The sequence below is a fragment of the Polyodon spathula genome, chromosome 27 (assembly GCF_017654505.1).
Source record: "Polyodon spathula isolate WHYD16114869_AA chromosome 27, ASM1765450v1, whole genome shotgun sequence".
Classification (NCBI taxonomy): Eukaryota; Metazoa; Chordata; class Actinopteri; order Acipenseriformes; family Polyodontidae; genus Polyodon; species Polyodon spathula.
The window spans coordinates 3,801,324-3,827,154 of NC_054560.1; the positions used below are offsets into that span (position 1 = coordinate 3,801,324).

Genomic DNA, 25,831 nt, shown 5'->3' on the forward strand with positions numbered 1-25,831 from the left:
ATTCCCTTTAAACATTTTGGTGTTTTGCATTTTGGAGACTGTACCTCTATAGGTCAGCATGTAGAATGCTGTTGATAAATGGAATGGCTGGATTTTCTGATAGGCTAACGCCAGCAATAGTGTGTATATATCTATCTATATATCTATCACTGTGTCTTCTCACTTGCTTTGTATATTGCTGTACTGGATTGCCTAAGTGATTAGCCAATCAAAACTGCATAAACTTTGACCAGAAAATGTACAAAAGATGCCCCATTCTGCATAATTATTATGGCTAATTGCACCACAGCAGTGTTAAATTTTTCCCCAGCGTGACTGAGGGGAACTTTGCTTTAGACTTATGATACAGACTGTACAGGGCTTTTTTAAAAAACTCAGGAGGGGGGCTGAACGCACTAGTGTTCCTGTCTTTTAGAAGAACCCTGTACATCATAGCCTCTGTACAGTAAAATAAAAATACGTATATCTGTTTAAAAGCTACTGTTTTTTCAACTCATTCATAGTTAAATAGATCTATATACATGGCTGTCCGTGTGTCTGTCTGTGTGTCTGGGTTACAGCTGCACCAGGCTGTCGGTCCCGGGGAACTCCGGCAGGTTCAGGTCGAACTTCTTCTGGATATCGTATGGTAGAAATCGTCCCGCGAGGAAGTGTTTTCCGGAGAAGCCCTTTGCACATTTCTTGGGGGCGTTCAGGGAGATGAGGACCTCAGGGGTGATCCCGTCTGCGTTCACCTTATCCACATCCCAGCCTGCATGATCGAGAGAGAGAGAGAGAGAGAGAGAGAGAGAGAGAGCAAGCATTGTATCAGACGTGATACAGAAATGGGAAGTCTTCCTCAATGTCTTCGACATTGCAATGAGTCCCATACATCACTGGGCAACTCTCTGCAATCCCCCCCCCCCCCAATTGTTAATCAGTCCCATACATGACGCTTTTAGATATGCAAACCAAAATGACACGGTTCCCCGCCCCTTCCCAAAAGTGCAGGTGACATTGTCGGCCCCTCTGTTTATGTGAATGGGTGTGCCAGTGGGGTTGTACCTGAGGGCACGTCCACGCTGGCGATGGGGATCTTCACTTGTTTCAGCGTGCTCAGGATGCTGGTGAAGGGCTCCTGTTCCCCTCCCTGATCCGACTCTGTGCCCAGGATGGCATCAATAACAATGTTGTAGGCATCATTTATCAACTGCACCTGCAAAACACACAGAGAGAGCCGTCGATTAGGGGTGTACTCGGAACTGCCTTTAACCCCATGTTCAAACAGTTTCTTCTTAAAATGCATTTGAATGACTCAAGACTAATGAGGAGGAATCGTGTGTGTGTGTCCCCGTGCGTGTGTCAGTGAGTCACTCACCTCGGTGGGCAGGTAGGAGAGGAAGGGGATGTCCATCTTCTCACACTGGGTGGTGAAGTCCTGGTAAATTGTGATCTGGGTCCTCTTGGGGTAGAAGATAGTGGGCTCATACTCCTGAGAGAGAGAGAGAAACACCAACACCACTTTCACACACGGGCTACAACACCTGCAAGCCCTCGCCAGCACACAAAGCTTGCATCTCTGTATTCTTAAAAGGAATAGCCTAATGTTAAACCTCAAGGAGCTGTCAAGCAGGCAAACGTTTCAGCTGAAGAAGGCACTGGCCAGAAGGCTTGTCTGCGTGACTTAGTTTATCATACCTTAGAACTGTGATTGTTTTATACATGGATGAATAACAAAATGTCACAAAACCTTCATATAAATCGATCGCCTCCCCAGTGAGCTCCAATCCACAGTGAACTGAGAACAACCCCGTCAAACAGCAACAAGACAGCAAGCACATGTTTTTTTGGAGCTGGTATAAGACCATGAATATAACCCAGTTAAGTCTAAGAGCACTTCCATGTGCTGTAGTTGAACAATGCATGTACTGCCTGTGCAGATTTTCTTTTTCTTCAACATCGAAAGGTAAAGCACATGGCTGGCTTGGGTAAATGGATACTAGTGCTAAAAAAAAAAAAAAAAAAAAATCAAAAAATAGATAATTGGTAACAAATTGGATTTCACTGTACCCCACCTACCTTTTATTAACTTCTGGTAGTTCTTAAAAGTCCAGGAGCACATGTGTCTCAGGATATGCCGATATGTTCACAGAGAGGCGTGTGAAGCTGGCATCTTTGGCAGCAGTACAGTATGATCTACACTCTCTCGTCTCACAAGCCTTTTGGGTTTGTCTCCATGCCTGTGATTAATGATTCCTCGCTCTGGGAACACCCATGCTTTTCTAAGGCAGTAAATCCTGGCTGGCTTTTAATGCAATCAGCTGTCGCTTGGGTATTTGAAATTTGCGCATCAGAACACCTCCACGTAGGCCAACAAACACAACAGGGCCAAGTGCACCTTTGCCACGGATCAGAGGACAAAACAGCCCTCTGGCTTAACTCTCTCTTCAATGATTCACACGTTTCTTCCACATTTCTTTGTTTTCATTTCAGTACAATAGATGTATTGCTGCAGGATTTCCAAACCAACTTATTCCTCTGTGATAAAAAATAGAACTGCTCGCCATATGTAGCACACACTTTTTTGTGGAACAGGGCTGCTCTTTACGTGACGGAAAATGGAATCAATGCACTGCAATGGCACGCGTTGAGTGACACAGCAGTTGCATTGTCAACGCACTTCCACATGTAGAATTGGGGCAAACTTTGCTTCATTTTATAACTAAACTTGCTATTGCATCATAACCCGCTAACCTTAATCCCTAGAGACGCTCTGTGCAGAGTCTAAGCTTGGCTGCCCATGCTGACCCTACACCTTTTGTAGCTTTTTAAAAGTAAACCTGTCATCAGCCACTAAAAGGACCCTCAGTCAACAAACTGCAGGCTTTGATTTGTTCTGTTGTGGTCGCTTTTTGATATGCTTCTGGAAGCCATCAGACAGTCGGCATCTCAAAGGGATAACTCTTAGTAAACAAAACAGTCAATAATATGGAGCAGCTGGCTCCAGAACTCATTATATAATAATAAGAGACAGGAATGACATCATCCCATCCTGGAGCGAGCAGTCCGGCAGTCTGGCTGAGCGATGAGAGCATTCGCCTGCGGGCCTCTCCTGCTGAACACGGTCCAGCCCCTCTCCAGACACCCTGCTTGCATTAGCACTGTGAGAGCATGCAGCACACAATGCTGCCCATTGCTACTGTGCTTTTATAAAAGCTCTTTCAACAGGGAAAGCAGTTACTCTCAGGTCTATACCAATGCCTGTCCGATCTTCTACAGGGAGATGCAGCTTCTACATACCACAGAATCTGAGGCTTGGTGCGTTACACGCATTAAGAGCTTGGAATTGCATATATATAACTTGCAGATTGCTGGCGCTGGGTGTGCAAACTGTAGTGCAGCTGCTCAGGAAAACCGCATATTTGCTAATGGAAAGCTTGCCTGAAGCTTTTATGTCAAACTATCTGACTGATATTCACAAGATTATTACAAAAAAAAACATCCAGTTGCAACAACACCTTTCCAAGTCAAACCCACGTCTGGTTCTGGCAGCCATCCCAGCACACACAAGCACGCGATAAACAGAGAAGACAGCAGCAACAATAATCACCCGTGGATAATAACGACAACCCGTGGAAAGTGTCCCATGGGAAAAGCAGAGCTGTAATATGCATAGCAAAAGCATGGTAAAGCACGGATAGGCACTGTGAATAATGGTAAAGCATATTTTAAAAAAAATTTACACTGCAAACCACAGTAAACTATGACAAACGCATGGTATAATCAGTGCAAATTTCCCGTGGTAAACTTTGATTTTTATAAGGGAAGATCTTAAAAGGAAGTGAGCTTTGTCTTTGGTTTATTCAGTGAGAGAGCCTGCTGGGGATTGAACACTGTCAGGTAAAGCCTTCCTCAAACTGTGTTCCAGATACATGCTCATTCTTTCCTCTGGTGACCCCAGGCCATGCCTCCGGAGGGGGGCGGCGTTTCAAACGAACCCTCATTAGCCCTCATTCTGCAGCTCCGCTTGAGCGAGCCCCAGGACTGAATGGCAGGGAGGCAGGGGGTACCGAGGTCAGGACAGAGGTGTCTCTCTCGCCTCCTTCCCTGGCACGCGGTCGGGTTATGCGATGGAAGGAATTGATATATTTGAGTTTATAATGAAGGAAGTTTAGTAAGTATTATGCATTATAGATAAGCAGAGGCTGTCTTTGTCCCCTGATGGCAGCATGCGAAGCTCAATTCCGGTGCTCCTGTCTGTATTCTTATCACTAATATTATACTACAATAGCATCACTGTTAAACAACAGCGACACCGTTGCATTTTACTACAGTAATCGCACAAAAACAGACCCACAGAGACATTTAGAAATTCACCTTTCATGCTTTCACAGCTGCAAAGTGTGGATTTTAGTTTTCAGCAAATCTGGTGCTCTGTCAATAATCTGCACTAGCCCGGTCAAACGTTCCCGCAACATTGTTTATAACTGGTACTTAAAAATAATACGTTTGAATCAGGGGGGGGTGGTACTTACAAAGATCCGCAGGTGCCTGGCACACACCAGACCCACCGACCCGTTCTGCTCCGGGCCACAAATGACCAGCACTGTGGGCTGCTTCTTAGAGAAGGCACTCAGAGGAAACGCCTGGAGAGAGAGAGAGAGACAGAGTGGGGTGGGAGTGAGCGTGCGATTGTTTCTGGTCCACAAGGTCCTGTAAGTTTGGTACATTAACCAGAACAATCTTGTCTACATGACAATAAAAAGAGAAATACATGGACATACAGCTCTGGCACGAATTATGGAAACGACCAATGATTTATAGCAAGTCTAGGGCTGGGGATTGTATTGTTCATGTTTCCTCAGTCCTTTCCAGATCCCTTTCTTACTCCTTTTTCTAGGAAAGCAGCACAGCTGGGGACAGGAGTTTGATGCTGGACAATTTCTCTCAGACGACTTGCTCACTAAATATGTTTTCCATAATTTCTACCAGTACTGTATATATAATTTAATTTAATAAAGTTAAATTTAATCTGCAGCTACAATACAGTTTAATGTATTGAGACATGCACAGTATTCAGTATACTGCAATAATACTGCACTGTGAAGCTGTCTACAGTAGCTGTGCCTCTTTCTCTACAGTTTATCGCAGACCATACCTAGACAGGAGCTTTGGAGGCCAAAATGACTCAATCAGGATGTATTTTTATTTGTACCTCAAGCCACGCAGAGCTTGGACTGTGTCTAAGAATAAAATAACAGTGGAAAAATAATCCCATCTGTGTTTATCAGCACCACAACTCCAAGGGGACAGAATCGGTCAACTGACAGTTAAGGATTTTGTTATGAGGAGCCCCTATTAAAGAACACGTTTACTCAAATAATTACGCTGTAAATCATTTTACACTTGAACAGAAGCAATAACTAGGGTGCATCAAGTGTACAAAGAGATAACAGTTTCAAAATGACTAGAGTTAGTTAGAGCTTTATAGTGGATTTTGACTTTCTTTTCAGGTCCTGTATTTAAATCACGCTGACCTGTTGAGTGGCAAGGCTGTGCTGTGATTGGGAACCTTTGTGACGTTTGTTTCTGAAACCCGCGCTATGTCCTGCTATAGCAGGACCATTGAAAGGTAACGGCAGAGAGATCCCACTTGTCTTACTGCAGCAATCTATAAAACTGACATAGTTTAACATGCACATTCAGAACAGAAAGAGAAGCATCAGCCAGTGGTTTATTCACTAAGCGTGCGATCCCTGACCCCAGCCAGAGAGATTCCTACAGAAATAACGATCGCGTGAACGCACACTTCCTTGTGAAAAGCATAGGGGAAAACTACAAAAATGCCATGATTAATGTTTATAAGAGATCCAGCATAGTAATGTTAATGTTAAATGGAAATTAATACAATCCGCTCTGCAATCCTCTCTCCTCCAATACAAGAGACACCCTACACATGGCTTAGCATTTCGAGAAAGACTGGTAAAACGCTTAGTAAAGGCGAGGTCGGGTATGGTAAAGCACAGGGAAGCAGTACAAAGTTAGTAAAAGCGGTGTGAATCAGAGGGAAGCGTGTGAAAAGTGTGCATTGCAACGTGAGGGGGAAAAGGGACAACATTAAAAAGCAGGAGAGAATGCAGAAGAGGGAGTGGCCTGCCTTGTTACCTTGGTGATGGCGAGCGCGCAGGCGTGGCCCCAGATCTCGATGAGCTGCTGTTGCCCGAATCGATATTCCTTCAGCAGCTCTTTCTCAATGACAGCCGCCTCCTTCTTACTGCAGAGAGAGAGAGAGAGAGAGAGAGAGAGAGAGAGAGAGAGAGAGAGAGAGAGAGAGAGAGAGAGAGAGATTTCATCTTGTGTTTGAATTGGGCTTCTTATCAAATAGCACAACATGATGAACTCAACAAAATAAAAGTCAAGCTCATAGTTTGAGCAATCTTTGCCACCCCCTAGTGGACAATGCTGAAACCGTAGAGGAGAGAGAGCGAGGTGCGTATTTCTGGAGACACCTGCTGGTAGCCAAGCAAAGTACTGCCCCCCTGGGACAGGCAATCTGTTCGTTTTGTTTTGTTAATGTATGCAATGGTACTTGCAAGTCTTCATGGTCTTTATAAGGGTATAAAGAATTATATGAGTAATCTATAGAACCAATGAATATGTTCTTATGTCAGGTCTGATGAGGTAACCAGTATCTTGCAGAAGCAGTGGATTGAGTTCTGTGCGGAATGTTTTAAATCCGCTCAGAATTCCAATTTTCGTAGTTCTATTTTAAGCGCTGATGTCACTTTCTCGGGGTCATGCTTACCAAAATTGACACCACAGGCGCTGCCTACATGTGATGCATAAGGGAGACCGGGGACAGTTGTAACACCTTGAATTTCTCCAATCACAAGCAAGCTAGAGTGCCATCACTTACTGGGGCACATGCCCAGTTCAGGTCTCTGTCTGCCTGTGGAAGAAGAGCTCTCTGTGCCAAAGCCCTGACCTACAAAAATCGATTTTTGACCTAGTGGAGTACATCGTTTTCTTTTTGCGACATATACCTGTGTTACCCAGTTCATGGATCCAGGTTTTTTAGCATTTTTTAGCAGATTATCATCCCTGATCTCTGTACTTATAATTGACTCCATTGCTTGCTCTTAGTCTTGTTGTTTCTTGCTGGAACATGAGGTTTAGTAATGGCTCTCTGGGTTGGGGTCAGTTGTAACACGTGTTACAATTGACCCCATACACCATTAGCTGAACTATAATTGGGCACATGAATCTTGCACCGAAGGAATCAAAAGGTTCTTCCATCACAATTGTGTCTCAGAGTGACATATTCATGATTGATAAGGCCTATCATTTTAGGGATGTTAAAAAGTTTTAAAAGTAGGACAAGAAAAAAATGTGAACATTTTTATTTTTCAATAAAGACACTTTTTTTGAGTTAAATAAAAACAAACATACTTGTTTCGTGTGAAAATGGATCTTATTCAATAAAACATTCAATTCTTGAGTTAAATAAAGTGTGATGTTATTTCTTCTGGCCATGGGGTCAATTGTAACATCGGACACCTTACATTTCAAGCCCTCTTGCCATCTATCTATCAGCTCTGAAAACAGGATAGCTATGGGGATTGGTAGAGGTCAGATGCAAGTTGTTTGCATCAAAGTCTGGTCTAGCTTAAATCATTTGTGCGTAATGGAGAGAAAGGTAACAAAACGTTACAGCTGTCCCCTGTCTCCCTTGCTCTGCACCTACAGAAACCCCAACCCAAGAGAGTGCATGAAGTTGTCTATAATGGAATGAACTCTAATAAATGCACCTGTGAATCTCAATGCTACAACATTGTTGCTTGTGTTCTTTTTTTAGTAAAGTTCTGTTTATTTCTGAGCAATAAATTAGATACACAAATGCATCATTTAAATGGATACAGTTCCGAATCTTGAAGACATTCATTTTGTGTTTAATTATGTCCTCTCTCTCTCTCTCTCTCTCTCTCTCTCCTTAGTGTCTGTATCCATGGAGACCCAAATGTAATAAGGCATGTTTAGCGAGCGAGCGAGTGAGAGAGAGAGAGAGAGAAAGAGAAATTAGATTGTATCCAACATAGTCAGAAAAATGAGATTACCAATTTCAGCCCTCTCAGAACGCCTACACTTCCAGGCACTCTTATCTTAACGTTCACCATGCTTCAAATTCTAATCTCAAATTTATTTAACCAGGATGGAGCCCTTCAGACATACATCTAATTTTCAAGAGGTTCTAAGAAGAGCCGGCAAAAAAAACCTAAAACACTCTGATCAAATCAATACACCCTTCAAACAATAACTACAAAGTAACTAGAACAACCACTACACGCACACACATGCACCCTGGCAAAACCACGCACATTATCCCCCTCTAAATACGTACCCACGTTAAGTGTGAACCTCTGTCACACTGGGGATATGTGACTCACAGAGTTTGTGTGCTGATTCTATACCCAGCACCATCAACATATCCCATCAACATTCAACACCTAGACACTTAATAATCTCGTTCAACACCTAGACACTTAATAATCTCATTCAACACCTACACACTTAATAATCTCATTCAACACCTAGACACTTAATAATCTCAGTCAACATCTAGATACTTAATAATTTCATTCAACACCTACACACTTAATAATCTCATTCAACACCTAGACTCTTAATAATCTCATTCAACACCTACACACTTAATAATCTCATTCAACACCTAGACACTTAATAGTCTCGTTCAACACCTAGACACTTAATAATCTCGTTCAACACCTAGACTCTTAATAATCTTGTTCAACACCTAGATGCTTAATAATCTAGTTCAACACCTAGACACTTAATAATCTCATTCAACACCTAGACACTTAATCTCATTCAACACCTAGATACTTAATAATCTCATTCAACACCTACACACTTAATAATCTCATTCAACACCTAGACTCTTAATAATCTCATTCAACACCTACACACTTAATAATCTCATTCAACACCTAGACTCTTAATAATCTCATTCAACACCTACACACTTAATAATCTCATTCAACACCTAGACACTTAATAGTCTCGTTCAACACCTAGACACTTAATAATCTCATTCAACACCTACACACTTAATAATCTCATTCAACACCTACACACTTAATAATCTCATTCAACACCTAGACACTTAATAATCTCATTCAACACCTACACACTTAATAATCTCATTCAACACCTACACACTTAATAATCTCATTCAACACCTACACACTTAATAATCTCATTCAACACCTACACACTTAATAATCTCATTCAACACCTAGACACTTAATAATCTCGTTCAACACCTAGACTCTTAATAATCTCGTTCAACACCTACACACTTAATAATCTCATTCAACACCTAGACACTTAATAATCTCATTCAACACCTAGACACTTAATAATCTCATTCAACACCTAGATACTTAATAATCTCATTCAACACCTACACACTTAATAATCTCATTCAACACCTAGACACTTAATAATCTCATTCAACACCTACACACTTAATAATCTCATTCAACACCTAGACACTTAATAATCTCATTCAACACCTACACACTTAATAATCTCATTCAACACCTAGACACTTAATAGTCTCGTTCAACACCTAGACACTTAATAATCTCGTTCAACACCTAGACTCTTAATAATCTCGTTCAACACCTACACACTTAATAATCTCATTCAACACCTAGACACTTAATAATCTCATTCAACACCTACACACTTAATAATCTCATTCAGCACCTAGATACTTAATAATCTCATTCAACACCTAGACACTTAATAATCTCATTCAACACCTAGATACTTAATAATCTCATTCAACACCTACACACTTAATAATCTCATTCAACACCTAGACACTTAATAATCTCATTCAACACCTACACACTTAATAATCTCATTCAACACCTACACACTTAATAATCTCGTTCAACACCTAGACACTTAATAATCTCGTTCAACACCTAGACTCTTAATAATCTCATTCAACACCTAGATGCTTAACAATCTCGTTCAACACCTAGACACTTAATAATCTCATTCAACACCTAGACGCTTAATAATCTTGTTCAACACCTAGACACTTAATAATCTCATTCAACACCTACACACTTAATAATCTCATTCAACATCTAGACATTTAATAATCTCATTCAACACCTAGACACTTAATAATCTCATTCAACACCTACACACTTAATAATCTCATTCAACATCTAGACACTTAATAATCTCGTTCAACACCTAGACACTTAATAATCTCGTTCAACACCTAGACTCTTAATAATCTCATTCAACACCTAGACTCTTAATAATCCCTGCCTTGCCACACCAGTAGGTGGTGCTGCAGTGGTTCTAGATCAGATGGTTTGTTCTGGTTGTGGTAAGCTCTTTAAGACTGAATGACGTGTTCTTTGAGTGAGGGAGGGACAGTGTTTTAATTACACGCTTGGCAGCTAATAGGTGACTTTTTCTTTATGTTCTCTGAAAGGTTTATTTTTATTTATTTTATTGCAAACAGCATAATGTTTCTATAATAGGAATAGGATTTTTTTTCCCCCAATAAATGTGATCATTTGTTTTAATACAGCGCTATTACCAAGTGGCATTTTGGGTTTTTTAATACCCACAAATTAAGAAAGAAAGAAAGAAAGAAAGAAAGAAAGAAAGAAAGAAAGAAAGAAAGAAAGAAAGAAAGAAAAACACAGTTTTGGGCAAAGCTAAATAACTCCTAACTTGGTTTCCCATAGCAACCTCTGCTATATGAAATGTAAGAGTAATTACTTGGCTGCTCTGACAGCTAGATAGCTATATTTGTGCCCTCAGGCTGCACCACCCCCCCACCCACTAAAACACAGAGCCTCGTATTAAATTGTCACCTTTGTCACGTATTAATTACAGAGAAGAAACAGCTATTTAAATAAGACCCTGTTTTACTTGGACGTGAAAACCATTAATCTAGCCTACTGCAGAACAAGAGGTCTCATTATATACCTCAATCACTTTAGAAACCGTACAGTCACTGCCCTCCGTGAATTGTCTGACCAGGACCAAGGTTCAGCAAAGACACATTTATCAATGAGGAAGTCTCTGGAGACCGCTGTTCCCTGGCATGGCTCTGGTTATCGGCATTGTCAAGAAGGTTGCAAGTCAACAGCTCTGCGTAAATGTTTCGGAACGCAACCCTGACGTATTACGTAGCAAAAGATCCTCGGTGAAGTTCTTTGAGTTTTAGTCAAGACGACTGTTGACGGAAGCGTATCCTGAAATCTGTATTTGCTTGGTTTCTGAATATCCCAATAACTCTTTGGAGCTTCGTGTTACAAAAAAATATATATGCAGGTTAAGTTTGTGACTAAGTAGCACTCTCCGTGTGAGCACGTGTATTTATTTTAGCAGGGGAGCCTTGATTTCCCCGCAGACGCTGATAAATGCCTTGTTTTGCAGCAATTAGCCAGCCGTTTGCTACAGTAATTGCTCAGCTACGTTATGTTTTGTTTCTTTTAAAACCCATTCACCTGAAACAGAATCCCAAGAGTCGTTTAGAACTTTTAAAGTGATTGCCCGGGGCACGAAAGAGGTTTAATTTCTAATTCCATTCCAATCTTATTGCAGATGCAAAGACAACACATGAGTGCGTTCACGATAATTAAACAATAATTCGTTTTTATTATAGGAGTCCGGTTCTCGTAACAATCCAGGTTTAAATTCGTTTCACAGTCTGCTGAAGAACACAAAGACTGAAACTCAAGCGACAACTGTCAGACAACTTTTTGGTTTCGTGGAGTCATTACACGGGTTTACCAAGTGTCAAGCAGAATCGTATATCTATATATATATATATATATATATATATATATATATATATATATATATATATATATATATATTTATACAGTGGTCCTCTGTGAAAGGCGCTGTATAAAAATAAAGATATTATTATAACTTAATGCTACAGAGCTGCCGCGGGTGCTTATATAGACATGTGCTCTATCTTGTATGCTTTTATTTTGTATTATGGATCTTGTGATCGTTTTTTGTGATGGTTATACCTCAGGTTATACCACCACGCTGTCAATTTTGCGTTTTCCTATTCAGCTGCCAGCTAACTAACTACCCCGGGACTTATACGGTCGATCTCGTACCACGTTGCATGTTGAAACTTAACTCTTTCACTCCTGCTTTGTTTCCTAACATTCAGGATTGGAGATTTTAACAGCTGGATGACCCATGCATTATTTGGTACTCTGCTGTCCTGTTTGTGTTTGAGCTATAGGGTTATAATTACATTCCGCCTGACTGCTTCTGTGGTTACTGTCAACAACGGCTCAATACTGCTTATTGATTTGCTTAGTAAACCCATGAAGGCTTTTATGAGGTGTGTAATCACCCTTATGGGGGTCTCCAATTAGAAGCTACCCAGGTTGGTTTTACCACATCTGCAAAAACAGAGAACTAGGGGCTTTGGAGAACTGAAAACCAACTTAATCTTTTTTGATTTATAACTATCAGATCTGAAAGCATTGCAGGATTTTCCTAGGACACCCCTTGGGTAAGCGACCGCAGTTAAGAAAGAAACATCTTTGGCTACTGACCTTTAAGTGATGAAATAAAACACACAACTGTGTTCAGCTCTTGAAAGCGATGTGACATTTCTGTCAAATAAGCTACCTTCACCAGGAAGCACGGCAACCATGACAACTTACAACTGCCCTTTGACTTTTCGGGAAAGGCTCGGCGTGCCTGGTTACAAAGGGCGAGACTTCTATTTATCTAATTTCTACAAGTATTTCCACAAAGTATTTTTCTACTTTGCTGTTTTGCTACTTGGTTTCTGTGTCCACAGTAGTAGTCGACCCGCTGCTGCTGCAGGCTTCGCCAGCATTTTTAGCCATCTTAAAGAAGTATTTGTTAATAGAAGAAGTGACTAATGCTCTTTTCATTGCATGAAGAGGACTGTTGACCGAATCACAGAGTTGTGCGGGACGGAGTTGCGAGTCACGTAACTTAGCGTGCTTATTATGCACGTTGTGGCTCGGACTACACCACTTAGCCAAGCTGCAGTCAGGAGAAAGGCCCACAATGTCGGGAAGGAGAGCGTTCTCATGGGGCTCTGTGCTAGCTTGCTATAGCACTGCTTTATTAGCTGCAGGACAGATTCTATTTTTTGGTCCATTAGTATTGTTTTAGTGGCTCCCCTAAGCAACACATTTCACACATGTACTATTCTGAAGTGGCCGTTTTCCCCAGCTTGCAACAGCTAGCATCTGGCAATCACAACTGACTTCAGAGGCGTCAATCCCACTTCACAGGAGACAGCAGCAGCTCCTGATTTCTGTGCAAGTTCAGGAGAGGAAAAACAGATGCAATCAACATGCAACGCCGTACAGATTGCGTCTCAGATATTGTTGCATTATGTATCTTGGCAAACTCCAGTCTGAGGGCAAACCTAATCACAGCAATATTTTCACCTGTGTTGCCAGATTGAATTTTAGGAAATTATTTTATAAAATCAGATATCAAAAATCAAACAATCACAGTGAAGTACTTTCCCACATTCCAGTGCATCTTATCTTGTGTACAGATGTTATCCTGTCCATAGAACACCACAACTAATTCCAGAGTTCATAGAACACCACAACTAATTCCAGAGTTCATAGAACACCAAGTTCATAGAACACCACAAATAATTCAGAGTTCAAGAACACCACAAATAATTCCAGAGTTCATAGAACACCACAACTAATTCCAGAGTTCATAGAACACCACAACTAATTCCAGAGTTCATAGAACACCACAACTAATTCCAGAGTTCATAGAACACCACAACTAATTCCAGAGTTCATAGAACATCACAACTAATTCCAGAGTTCATAGAACATCACAACTAATTCCAGAGTTCATAGAACATCACAACTAATTCCAGAGCTCATAGAACATCACAACTAATTCCAGAGTTCATAGAACATCACAACTAATTCCAGAGCTCATAGAACACCACAACTAATTCCAGAGTTCATAGGACATCACAACTAATTCCAGAGTTCATAGAACACCACAACTAATTCCAGAGTTCATAGGACACCACAACTAATTCCAGAGTTCATAAAACACCACAACTAATTCCAGAGTTCATAGGACATCACAACTAATTCCAGAGTTCATAGAACACCACAACTAATTCCAGAGTTCATAGAACACCACAACTAATTCCAGAGTTCATAGAACACCACAACTAATTCCAGAGTTCATAGAACACCACAACTAATTCCAGAGTTCATAGAACACCACAACTAATTCCAGAGTTCATAGAACACCACAACTAATTCCAGAGCTCATAGAACACCACAACTAATTCCAGAGTTCATAGAACACCACAACTAATTCCAGAGCTCATAAAACACCACAACTAATTCCAGAGTTCATAGAACACCACAACTAATTCCAGAGTTCATAGAACATCACAACTAATTCCAGAGTTCATAGAACATCACAACTAATTCCAGAGTTCATAGAACATCACAACTAATTCCAGAGTTCATAGAACATCACAACTAATTCCAGAGTTCATAGAACATCACAACTAATTCCAGAGCTCATAGAGCATCACAACAAATGCCAGAGTTCAAAAATCTAAATATAACAAAAACAAAACAAAAAAAAACCATACCTGTGCATTTTAGGAAAGGTACCAATTAACTTCACTCTTTCTTAAATACCAGTACATTGTGTGCGGTCTACAGATGTTATCCTGGTCCTCTCATTCAAACTAAGAAACACCCTAGACACGACACATTAACTTAGAGAAAAGAAAATCTAAATACTGACCCACAGTGTGGACTGATATAGTCGTGCAATGTGTTTCTCAGCGCTGTGAAGGCACATCTCTCTGGCAGTACGATGAATAACAATAAAAAAAAAAAAACTACTACTAACGTTTATCAAATATTTACGAAGCCTGTGCCTGACTGAACATCTGAAAATAGTCAATGTATTTGAACATTTTAATGAAGAGGTGTGCATTCTCGAAGGAGGGAGAAGAGAGGGGTAGAGGCGTATAATCTCTCTGTAATCGATTTAATATAACTGGATTTTCCTCTGACAGCGGGCACAGTCTTCATTTCCAGTTGTATTAGCTAACACTTAAAAGCAATGGAAAAAATATGAAAAAACAACACATAAAATAACTTTATTGAAGGCGTTACAAAGATTTGATGTACAACTTGATGATGATTATTATTATTATTATTATTATTATTATTATTATTATTAATAGGCTTTTTCATAGTCAATAGCAATATTATCACTGGGAATTTTCTTTGCTTGTATATTTAATTTGCAAATGTATCCATTCCAATGTTCCAGGATACAGTTTATCAGTCACGTTGCATTTGAAAGATTAACTGTTAACAATGGTTCTATTCCACCTGGGAAGAGTTTAGTACCTAACGCATCCTCGGATAAACCCCTGCAGCCTTATCTCTCTCTCTTTTCAGACCGATATCGCCCGTCTCAGGAAACGAAAAAAACACCAATTCTATTATCGCTCAGCCTGACAGACGGAAAGCGGGCGCGGCGTTTCGTTCACCTCTCTGAGCTATCACAGAACTGCCTCGGACATTTTACTACAGGTTTGCCTACGTCTCCAACGAAACCCATTTAACATAATCTCTGCGATGCTGCCTGCGCATCTCCTCCCACTCAAACCCATTAACAGAACAATTGAGAGGCAATCGAGGGACCTCTATTGAGGCTTTGGCTGTCACGGGTTGTGTTTTTATAACGTGGTATCGATGGGTATTCTCTCCCTGTTAGTGCACACTGACTGCTCTTGCTATACAACAGCCTCAAGCTAAAAACTGAAGGCCATGTTTGTGATCAACCAGATATATTAGCAATTAGCACCCTGCCGCGATATGGATCTGGAGCTGGATTCCTCTGCGCGGTTTCGAGTTCTCTCACCGCTGCAGGCTGGAATAGCAGGCTTGAAAATGAGTCTGCTTCTTCCATTTACCCCTCGATCTAATCCAGGGGTACCCAAAATTGGCCCATCCACTCCAGTTCTTTGTTCCAACCCTGTTAATTGAACCAATTAAAACTGCATCCAGACCCTGTAGTAGTTAATTATATAATTGTACCTGTTGATACTGGAGTGGAATAGCCTTCCAGGATTTGTTTTTTGTAGGAGATGGCCGCGGTGTTTATTTCTATCAGTGTGAACTGAACCACCCACACTCGCGTTACTTTTTTAAAGTCATTTCTTAAAGCCTGTGTTTAATTGTTGCTCTCCATGTCAGTGTTTTATAAAAAAAATAGACCAGTTACCTCTGCCTTGTGCTATCAGCAGGGGACGTGACATCGAGCAACCTGAAACTAGCACAGCTGCCACATAATCGTCCTCAAATATCCCTGATAAAAGTTTCCCTTCAAAACTAGATGTTAATTAGCAAGACATCGCACAATGTAGAAAGAGTCCCACGGCAAGCCTGGAGCCAGACCAAATAAATGTGAGTTAATTCAAGAGAGAGAGAGAGAGAGAGAGTGTGCCTCTGTGATCCAATGTGCTTCTCTTCTCCCAGCACCTGTAGGGACACAGACAGTGGAAATCTGGACGAGATCCCCTTAGCTATTACTGCAAGGAGACAGCCAGCCAACTGACACTCTCCTCAAACTGTGAGCTCATCAACTCAAGTCATTTCAGCTGCAGGAAAAGAGCATTAAGCTTAACAAGCCCTCTGCAATTTCGCAAATCTCCCTATCGAAATATTTTACACCTGTTCTGCAGAGATGGGTGAAAGGATTGGGTTTGTGTCTCTCCTTTAAAGTATAATTGATTGCTCTGGCTTGTTAAATCAGCCCAATTAGATGCTCTACACAACATGCCCTGGATTCCGATAGAGAATTCCAAGCTGTTGATTTTGCATTTGCTCTGTCCTCCACACTGTGTAGTCTCGCATGGTTGTATGGCTGGCATTCCTGCATTCCTCAGAGGTCATCCAGTTGGAGAATTAGCAGACAGAAATCACAGCAAAGACAGCAAATCTTCCTGCTCAATTTACAGTTTACATCAGAGTATCTCACAAGCTCAAAACTAATCAATTAAACTTGATATACAGCCTGCATAGAATTGCACTGTACATTCCTGCCTCAATCAAACTTTCCTAAGTTTATAATGTTAAAAAAGGCCCATCTTTTGGCACTGATCAAAGAGAATTAAAAACCAAATTATTCAAACAAACGCAACAATAAAATAATTAAATGCTTCAAACATTCCTCCAATCAAATCCCAAGATTTTATTGGAATTTTTTTTGAAGTATTTTGAAATAAATGAAGGAATAAAATCCCACATCAGCATCGACTTGAGACCCTAAATTCAAGCTGCTTTGTTGTTTGGTTTACTAGCCCTGTAAAATAACGAGTGTTTAGGAGGCAATTAAAGACTAATCATTCATAACTTCACAATGCTCCATCAGAACTCCAAGAGAAAAACTGGAAGAAACCAAGTCAAGCGGACATGCGTTTCGCTCCATGCCCCATGCTGGGCAGGGTGGGCACAAGCTGCTAATGCCAGCGCTATCGGGATGAAGGAGAGAGCTTTGCCAGGGGATCTGCGCCCCTCTGCCACCTCATCTCCGCATGCCAACAAGCCGCGCAGAGACTGCCTGCCGAGCCCAGTATGGTCAGAGTGGCGTGATGCAGATTTCAGATACCGCAGTGAAACTTCAAAGTAAAACTTAAGTCAGGTAGACCAGTGTCTCAATCGATGTATTGGTTTAAGCCAGTGGTCCTCAAAGCTGGGAGAGGAGTGGCCAAGAAGCCAGTTGATTTAAATCAGGAATACTGCAGTACTGATGTACAGGTAGGGACTCTGCTATTGTGCAGAACCAGTTAACTGCTTTAATTAGAGCATTCATTTAATGATGGCCATTAAATGAGATTACAGGGATGGAAATAAGACTCCTATTTCATCACCCCACTCCAGGTTTTAATACAAGCTTGATTAGCCACAGTTTATATGTAACAAGCTCTGGTGTGTCTTATAAAATTCAAAGTAATACCAGGAATGGATCAAACAATGAAGGAGCTAAGTCACGTCCCTGTCTCTGCAACACATTGAGAAACAGAGAGGATGCAGCAGAAGGAGCTGCTTCACATTAAACACAGTTCAATGGATAGCCGAGGGAGGGGGTTACTGGGTGACCTGAGTTTCGGTGGGGGTGGAGGGGTCTGGGCGATGCTGGAATACGCAGCCCCTCCAATTTGAGGGCGCGTTTATGTAACGATCACTCTCTTGACTCAAAAGCTGCTGGAGTGTGGTTTTCAGCTGTGATGGTGGAAGGGGGGGGGGTCTGCATGCCTCGTTGTTGCCATGGAGATCCATTGTACAGGAGAAAGGCTCAGTAACGAGGGGGTTCTCTCTAGTTCTCTGCTATGCGCTCCATTCAGGAGCTTGCTGTGGCACACTGGCACACACACACACACACACACACACACACACACACACACTTTTTTCCATGTTTTTTAAATTTTTTTATAGTATGTTTCACATCATGGGCCTACAAGTCAAGTGGACACATGTTTCAGCTGGAGCCCGCATCCGTTTGTCCTAACAGTCCCTGATGAAAAGGTCTGGTTCTGTTTAAACTACAGGGTTCCTCACAATCCTCCCTTTTTCTGAGCCTTTAGTCCTTTATCAAATCCAGGACCAGCACCAGTCGCTGGATTTAAACTACAGCATGCGGTCGATTCACAAGGGGCTCCAAAAAATTTTGACGGCCAACATGCTAACAGCTAACTGCCCAAGGGCTCATGCACGGCACAGCCGATCACTTGACAAGCCATGTGGTTCAGCTGTTTTGCGTAACAGGCATTGCCTTGTGATCGATTGGGTTAAACAAGATCACTGCCGCTAGAATCGGGTGTTAAACACACACACGCACGCACACACTCAGGGCTCTGTGCTCTTGTTTCACAGGCTGCTTTGTTTTTTTTTATGCTCTTGTGTTGAAGAGCTCTTCAGGCGCAGTGAAATTAAATGAGATCTCTGTGCGCTGTGCAAGATCGCAGCTCCTGTAATGTCACTCTATTGCTTCCACGACGGCCAGGCCGGGGGTTTCAGCCGAGATGTGATAACGCTGCTCCATTAAATGCTGTGAGGGGAGCGGGGGCGGCTGGAAGAGGTCAAGCGATGCTGGGAAGAGAAGAAAACTCTGGGAAGGAACCAAGCCGCTGCTTCTCAGCAAACTGCAAACTGCAAAGGACTCCTGGCAGCAGGGCAAGAGCGGGCAGGAGGTCTGGACCGGACAACAGCCTCATTGTTCATTCATCCCCTTTTACTGAACTGTATGGGAATCTGCTAGAAAAGGGACCACGTGAAGGATGGGTGAAAATCAGCTTGTATTGTTAATTAATGTATCATTAAATAAGAATAACAGTACAGCTAAGATTAATGTGACATGCTTGCCGTTTCACACATTGTATAGTATTAGTACATAGAGAACACTGAGAAAGAAAAAAAAATCAACTGTCAGGAGAGAGAGAGAGAGAGAGAGAGAGAGAGAGAGAGAGAGAGAGAGCGCGAGAGAGAAAGGCAGCTTTAAAGATGCAGAAGTCTTTGAAAGCTGCACTGTTCGAGCAATCAGAAACACTGAGCCCTGTCACCCTGCACTGGAGTTGTCAGGGCCTTGTTAATAATGCACTTGCCACTTCATTAGTGCAGCAGCAGCCCACTCCCGACGAGAACACAGCCGCTGCTTTACAACTCAATGGTCTCCTGCAACCCAACCTCTTCGACTCGTCCTCAAATCAAAGGGGAAGACACGATCTTCAAAGGAAATCCGTGCTCTTCCCTCTCATTACCTTCAGTACCCGATTCCACCCTGCTCTCCCGTATCAACTCCAAACGCTACACTGTTCAGGAGGCCTTGCCACAGACCCCCAGACCCTTCCAAACTGCAGGCCAAAGCAATTTTTTTTTTTTTTAAATAGTTTTGCTGCCCTGCGCTCCCGGTGAGAATTAGGTGTGAATACATAACCCAGGTTCTGCACCTTTTTATGAACTATTGGACTATTTGGACTACTATAATCATAACCTTATAAAAATTGAACTTAAATCATATAAAAGCATTTCAGAAGCATAAACAAAACAACAATTGCTATACACTTAATTGTAATACCCCCTGGTTTCAGTGCAATAGGAGAAAACAGCAGCACAGAGTTCTTTTTTTTTTTTATATATATATATATATTTAGAATTTTTGTTTTGCTTCCCTGAGCGACAGGCAACACTCAATACCTTGGGAGGATGAGGTGCTGGTTCAAGGAGGGAAGTAGCCTGTTGGGCCTGGAGCCCAGCTTCTTCCTGATCAGCAGTGTTATCACTGTCCTCCCTGCTTTCACCCCCGGAAAAGGTGCTTGTGCCCCAAATTAATACACTGCTAAATAACAAGGTTCCACATTCAAATACTGCCAGGGCTGGGTTTCATAAATATTGAATGGACTGAGTTTGTGAAGCATGGTGCAGTCTGCTCCAGTCAGCTTCACATACATACAGCTAAATGAAAACCTGCTCGATTTTTTGAAGGGCGCTATAAAAAAAAAAAAAAAAAAAAAAAGTATGTTTGAATTGCATTGCATTGTATCATATTAGGAGAAACTGAAGCTAGTGTAACTGCGTTTGCACGATTCCCACTGGAGATGATGTCTGTGTGACTTACTCTCCTTCTCAGGACGCTGCACACTGCAATGCAAAACACAGCCTCTGAATAACAGAGTGGTCCTGTTAGGCAGACATTGAACTCAGATTCACGGCTTCAATTATTATTGCTCACTGCACAGCCCAGAGAAATTTCACATCGAGGAAAAGAGCAAAATTAAGAGATGCACGCACACACACAACTTCAGAGAAAACAGTCTAACAGCCTCTATTTATCAGCACTGTTCACCGCAATGCGAACCATTTGATCTGTGAGAAAAAACATGAAATTAAGAGCACGGTAACGCCCTTTCCCACCTGTGCTGGGTTACCATGTAAAAGCAGGCAGTATCAGTAGTTATCAAAGTTTAACAATGGAACTGCACTAAAAGCAAATGACATAATTCAGAGCCAGCGTCTGGCGTGAGGGGAATCTCTTAGCACAAGAGACTAGAGAATTCAATCACGCTGAAAGCAGAGGTTTGGTTATTTCACAGAATTACGCTTTATCTAATTAAGGCAGCCTTTTCAGGGAATACTAGAAGCCAGCGCAGAACTTCTCCTTCCACTGCAGGGTGTTAAGAGGTTAGAAAATGATTTTAATCTGTGTTATCGGACCCTTATTGGTGCTGGGTTTCTTAAGAGCACTTCCAGCACAGCATGGCTAGGGCAGTGTATTGGAGATCTTGCCTCTGCCTAAGAAACACGCCCAGCATCTCCATCACCTCAGAACGTGCTGGTTTAGTTCAAACAAATTGGCATTCACTGGAGCAATAGTCAGCGCTACAAAGGTGCAACAGCAATTATTATACACAGCAATGGACTGGTATGATTGACTGACAATAGAAGCGTCCTGCAAGTAACATCACTGTGCAGTACAAGGAGACTTGAGGAGAGAAAGAAACGGCAGGTTCCATCAGTGGAAGAACACAAAACCGAAAATGTTTCCAAATTGCCATGCAAACCCTACATCTCCATTGCATTATAATAGCAACACTCCCTCCTCATGATGTGAGCTCCCAGGCTTAACACCCTGTGAGGTGGCTGTTATTTTAAGTAGCAATACCAACAGACTTCATTTCATTCTTGGACGCAACATTTCGGCTTGTGCAAGGCAGACGTCTGCAACGTGCAAAACCAGTACGTGCTCATTGCTCTTAATGGGGACCATCGTGAGATTTCTCAATCACACTGGGAATGGAGATCTAGTGATTAATGCAGATGAACATGCGGGATACGGTTACTATACAGTTAATGTGTGCATGATGTATATCAATGCTTTTTTATTATCCTGCCATCATACAGTAGATCTCTAATTAGAGGCATTTGACATTAATCCTTTACTGGTTTGGATATGTATTTACAATGCTGCTGTTTTCACACCTGGAGACTGACCCTATTGCTAGGAATAGACAGAATTCCCGCCCCCATCGAATCTGTAACAAGTCCAATTAAAATAATATCGATTGTGACATATTTCCCCTCCCAGCTCCTGCTTTCATACATTTCCAGCAATTATGTTCCAGCTTAAATAAAATCTGTCTCCAGATAGGAAGCGGTGTTAATGAGGAAAAGCAGCCGTTTCCCAGGACAATGACATGCACATTCCCTGTATCACACACGATAGCAATAACGCCTCGCTCATCGGAAATCACGCGTGCCTTTATACCGTCCACACCAGGTCTGCACCCTCTTGTAATTCACCCTGTGGGACGTCATTGCTCAAGCAGAAAGCAGACTTGGGAATGCATACTCCATTGGGCTGGAGATACACAAGGACAAACTAAGCTTCTGTAATAAAGACTCTCTGAGCAGGGGGTACGGTACAGCACAGCACAGCACAGCGTGGGCGGGGTGGAGGGATTTCGACAGCCGTTGAGAAGTGGAGCGTTTCTTAAACACAGAGGAGACAGCAAATCACTGTAATCCTTCCATTATGTTTCTTCAAATACAGTAATTTATCTTCTGCTGAAAAGCCAGCAGGCGGACGACAAGCGTCCTCTTCAAATCAATGCTGAGTACTAAATGGTGTGTTTTACACTTAAAAAAAAAAAAAAACAACGTTAGCTTCACCTAAATATAGCCCAGAGCTGTAACGCAACATGCAGTGTGTATGGCACAACTCTCCTTCTGAAGGAATAGGACAGTGTAGGGATGTGTGCCATAGCTCTCCTACACTTCTGCGCTGTGAGCTCTTTTCATGTGCTTTGAGAGACCTGGAGCGCTCACAGCCCAGTACAGTTTTTGTCTGAATAGACTTTCCTATATGGAGGTCCTGGTTAAAGAGGGACAATCTACAGTAAATGCACAAATATGCTCACTTGATTGACAGGAACGTTTTTGCAACCACTGCCAAAAAAATAAATCAAGCAGATGGTACCCTTCAAATCAATGCAGTTTCCTGTAGCATGCAAGCCCGATACATGTAAAGCTCTGTAGTCTGTACCATAGCTTTGAGCCTACCCCACCCCCAGCTCATTTTCAGCCTTGCCAGGGGGGCTGGCAGTTATACTGCCTCTCTGCCTCTCTCTCCGTGCCGACTGAAAGATGTTAATTGATTTTTTTTTTTTTTTTTTAAAGGCAGCACCAAAGCCAAGTGACCAGGACAGTCCTTGCAGAACAGGAACCCTTTCGAGGATTTAGAAGAAGAATAATTTAAGAATCATAATTTTTGTGGTTCCCTCTGGGGCTGCCCTGATGGAGCGCGAGACCACTGTGTGCATTTTATGCCATAGATCTGCGTCACTGCTGTATAGATGCACACACGCACCAACAGATACGCCCAAGATCCATGCAACCGCAGGGATGGAAATAAGACTCCCATTAGCATAGCAGTTTGATCCATTCCTGCTTTTACTCTGAGTTTAATAAGCTGCACCTGCGCTTGTTGCCTACACTGTGGCTAATCAAGCCCGTAGTAAAACCTGGAATGGGTGACACTGCTATGCAGTAGGAGTCTCATTCTCACCCCTGTAAACGCCACTACCAACACTGGACTGTGCTGGATGTGATTAACACTAACAGGCTTGTCTTGTGGGTTCTCCCCACGCCTACATCACAAGGCTGAGGTGGACTGTCCTTTGATCAGACAGCGTGGCTGAACAACAGAGCTCAGATTCAGATGGGCTTATTTTGGCCGAGGGGGGGTATTCAATCGACCTACAAAGTGTTTGGTTTAAATGCTACCGTCAAGATTGTTGAAACAAAGGCTCTTTGTGTGCTGAAGTTTTGAAAACTCAAACTCTCTAGCCCTGTACCCAAGTCTCTTTCGTGTATTTCTGTCAGTGCAAATCTTTAAAAAGTCAACCAGGGTCCTATTTTAATGATCTAAATGCCGGTGGTATTTAGATCGCCCGCCACAGTTCACATCTTTCTATTCTTGCAACGGTTGACCTGATAAAATCTATAGGCTTGTGTCTATGTTTTATGCATAAGTATTAATCTAGTAGATTTTTTTTTTTTTTTTGCAAGCACCTGGGCTGATTTTAAAACAAGACAAACAAAACACACAAAATAATTTGTTCAAACAAGGGCTTCATCTTCAGTTTCAGTCTGCATCATGTACTCACATCCTTGTAATATTAAACACAGTCAAAGGTGATCCCGGAGGGGGGTAAATACTATCAGCACATTAAAACGAGAGATTACGAGTGGCTGTATTGCTAATCTCCCTTCAGTGTGGTAAAGCTACAGATGAACAGGCACACAGGCATGCTTGAATTCCTACAGACCCATCCTGTAGCTGTGCAATCTTTCATGGCACAATGCGTTCAATTCAATGTACACCCACTGTTTAAACAATTCAGCCGACTTGCACTGTACAAGCAGCACTGCTGTTTGTTTATTTTTGCATCAAAAACAATATTGCATCACGGAATTCTTGCCCGTGCTCCAGCTGGAAACAAATCGTTCTAAAAAATTATTGTTTAACATGTCCCCAGTGCTGCAGGAACTCCCTTTAAGATTTAGGACCCCCTTGCAAAAAAAAAAATAATACAATGCATTAGCAGGTTCACACCCCAGCCTTTCTTACCTCAGGTATTTGAGAGGCTCAATGGGTTCTGGTCTCTGTTCTGCTGTGCTGTGGTTCATTCTGGGCCCCCGGGTCCAAACGTGAAGCAGTATAGAATCTGTGCCGGCTTCAGAAACAGTAGCACGCTCACTCACTCTGCCTCTTTCACACGCTGTCAATGCTAGCTCTGTGTTTCTCCCTGCACCGTGTCTCTAATAAAAGTAGCTCACTGTGTTTTATAAGAGAAGCCTAGCTGGCAGGCTCAGCCTATTAGGAGGCAGGGAGACCGTGGGAAGGCAGCTGATTGGCTGAGCAGTGTACAACCTTCTAGTGTAGATCACTGAATGGATCTGGAATGGCTATTCATTTTAATACAGCTCAGGGTAATTTTACTTCAGTGTTAATTAAAATAAATTACAGCTGTTAATTTGAAGTTGAGGGTTACAATAGCCGGAGTTCAGAATGAGCACACCAAGATGGGGGCAGGGGTTATGAATTCTTTGATACTGTCAAAATGAGAGCTGTTGACAAGAGTAGAATAATAACCACAACATGAATGTGCCGCAGCTGGGCAAACACAAATGCAACTGGTTGACAATTGTTTTAACATTTTTTGAGCATGTCATAGACCTGACTGCAGTTAGAGAAACTTGTAACGCAATGGGAAAAGGAAGGCACTACTGTGTTTACCCCCCAGCCCCCCTTTCCTTTTCTTCTGGATAGGCGGAGACCTACTGGTCCCAGTGCTGTGCTGCTGTCTGTAGCGGTGTGACTGGTGGGGGTTGGGTATCGGTTTATTGATCGTGGGGAGGCTGCTTGTGAATGACTCCCTACAAGAGCTTTTCAACTTTGACCTGAGATAGAAGAGGAGCAGAGAATAAAAGAGGAGAGAACGAGTGACATATAGGGACACATAAGGGGAGCAGAAGAGAGATGGAAGGAGCATTTCATGATTATAGAAAATGCTGCATTTAATCTTTTTTTTCCCCACCCTCAGCAATAACCAAAAACTAAATATTTAGGGCAATTACTTTTGATACAGTTCAAATGTTATTTTAGATTTTTTTTTTTAAAAAAGCTTAAAATGTGCATACTA

At 41.9% G+C, this 25,831-nt stretch overlaps 1 protein-coding gene across 1 annotated transcript; it reads right to left on the reverse strand.

Moving 5' to 3' along the window:
* Positions 1–349: 349 nt before the first annotated feature.
* Positions 350–24,952, reverse strand: LOC121301344 (yjeF N-terminal domain-containing 3-like). The gene is made up of 6 exons (XM_041230659.1): positions 24,757–24,952; positions 6,145–6,253; positions 4,515–4,625; positions 1,358–1,471; positions 1,045–1,195; positions 350–751 (listed from the first exon to the last, which is right to left on the reverse strand). Exons 1-6 carry the CDS (start codon positions 24,813–24,815, stop codon positions 555–557), a joined length of 741 nt encoding a protein of 246 aa, XP_041086593.1. The 5' UTR covers positions 24,816–24,952; the 3' UTR covers positions 350–554.
* Between the last annotated feature and the right edge of the window lie 879 nt (positions 24,953–25,831).

Excerpts from the sequence above, each read along its gene's own strand:
- LOC121301344 (XM_041230659.1), bottom strand. The coding sequence starts at position 24,815 with ATGAACCACAGCACAGCAGAACAGAGACCAGAACCCATTGAGCCTCTC. Across the intron at positions 4,626-6,144 it reads GCGCGCTCGCCATCACCAAG|GCGTTTCCTCTGAGTGCCTT; the intron begins GTAACAAGGCAG and ends CTCTCTCTCCAG. Across the intron at positions 1,472-4,514 it reads CCAGGCACCTGCGGATCTTT|GAGTATGAGCCCACTATCTT; the intron begins GTAAGTACCACC and ends TCTCTCTCTCAG.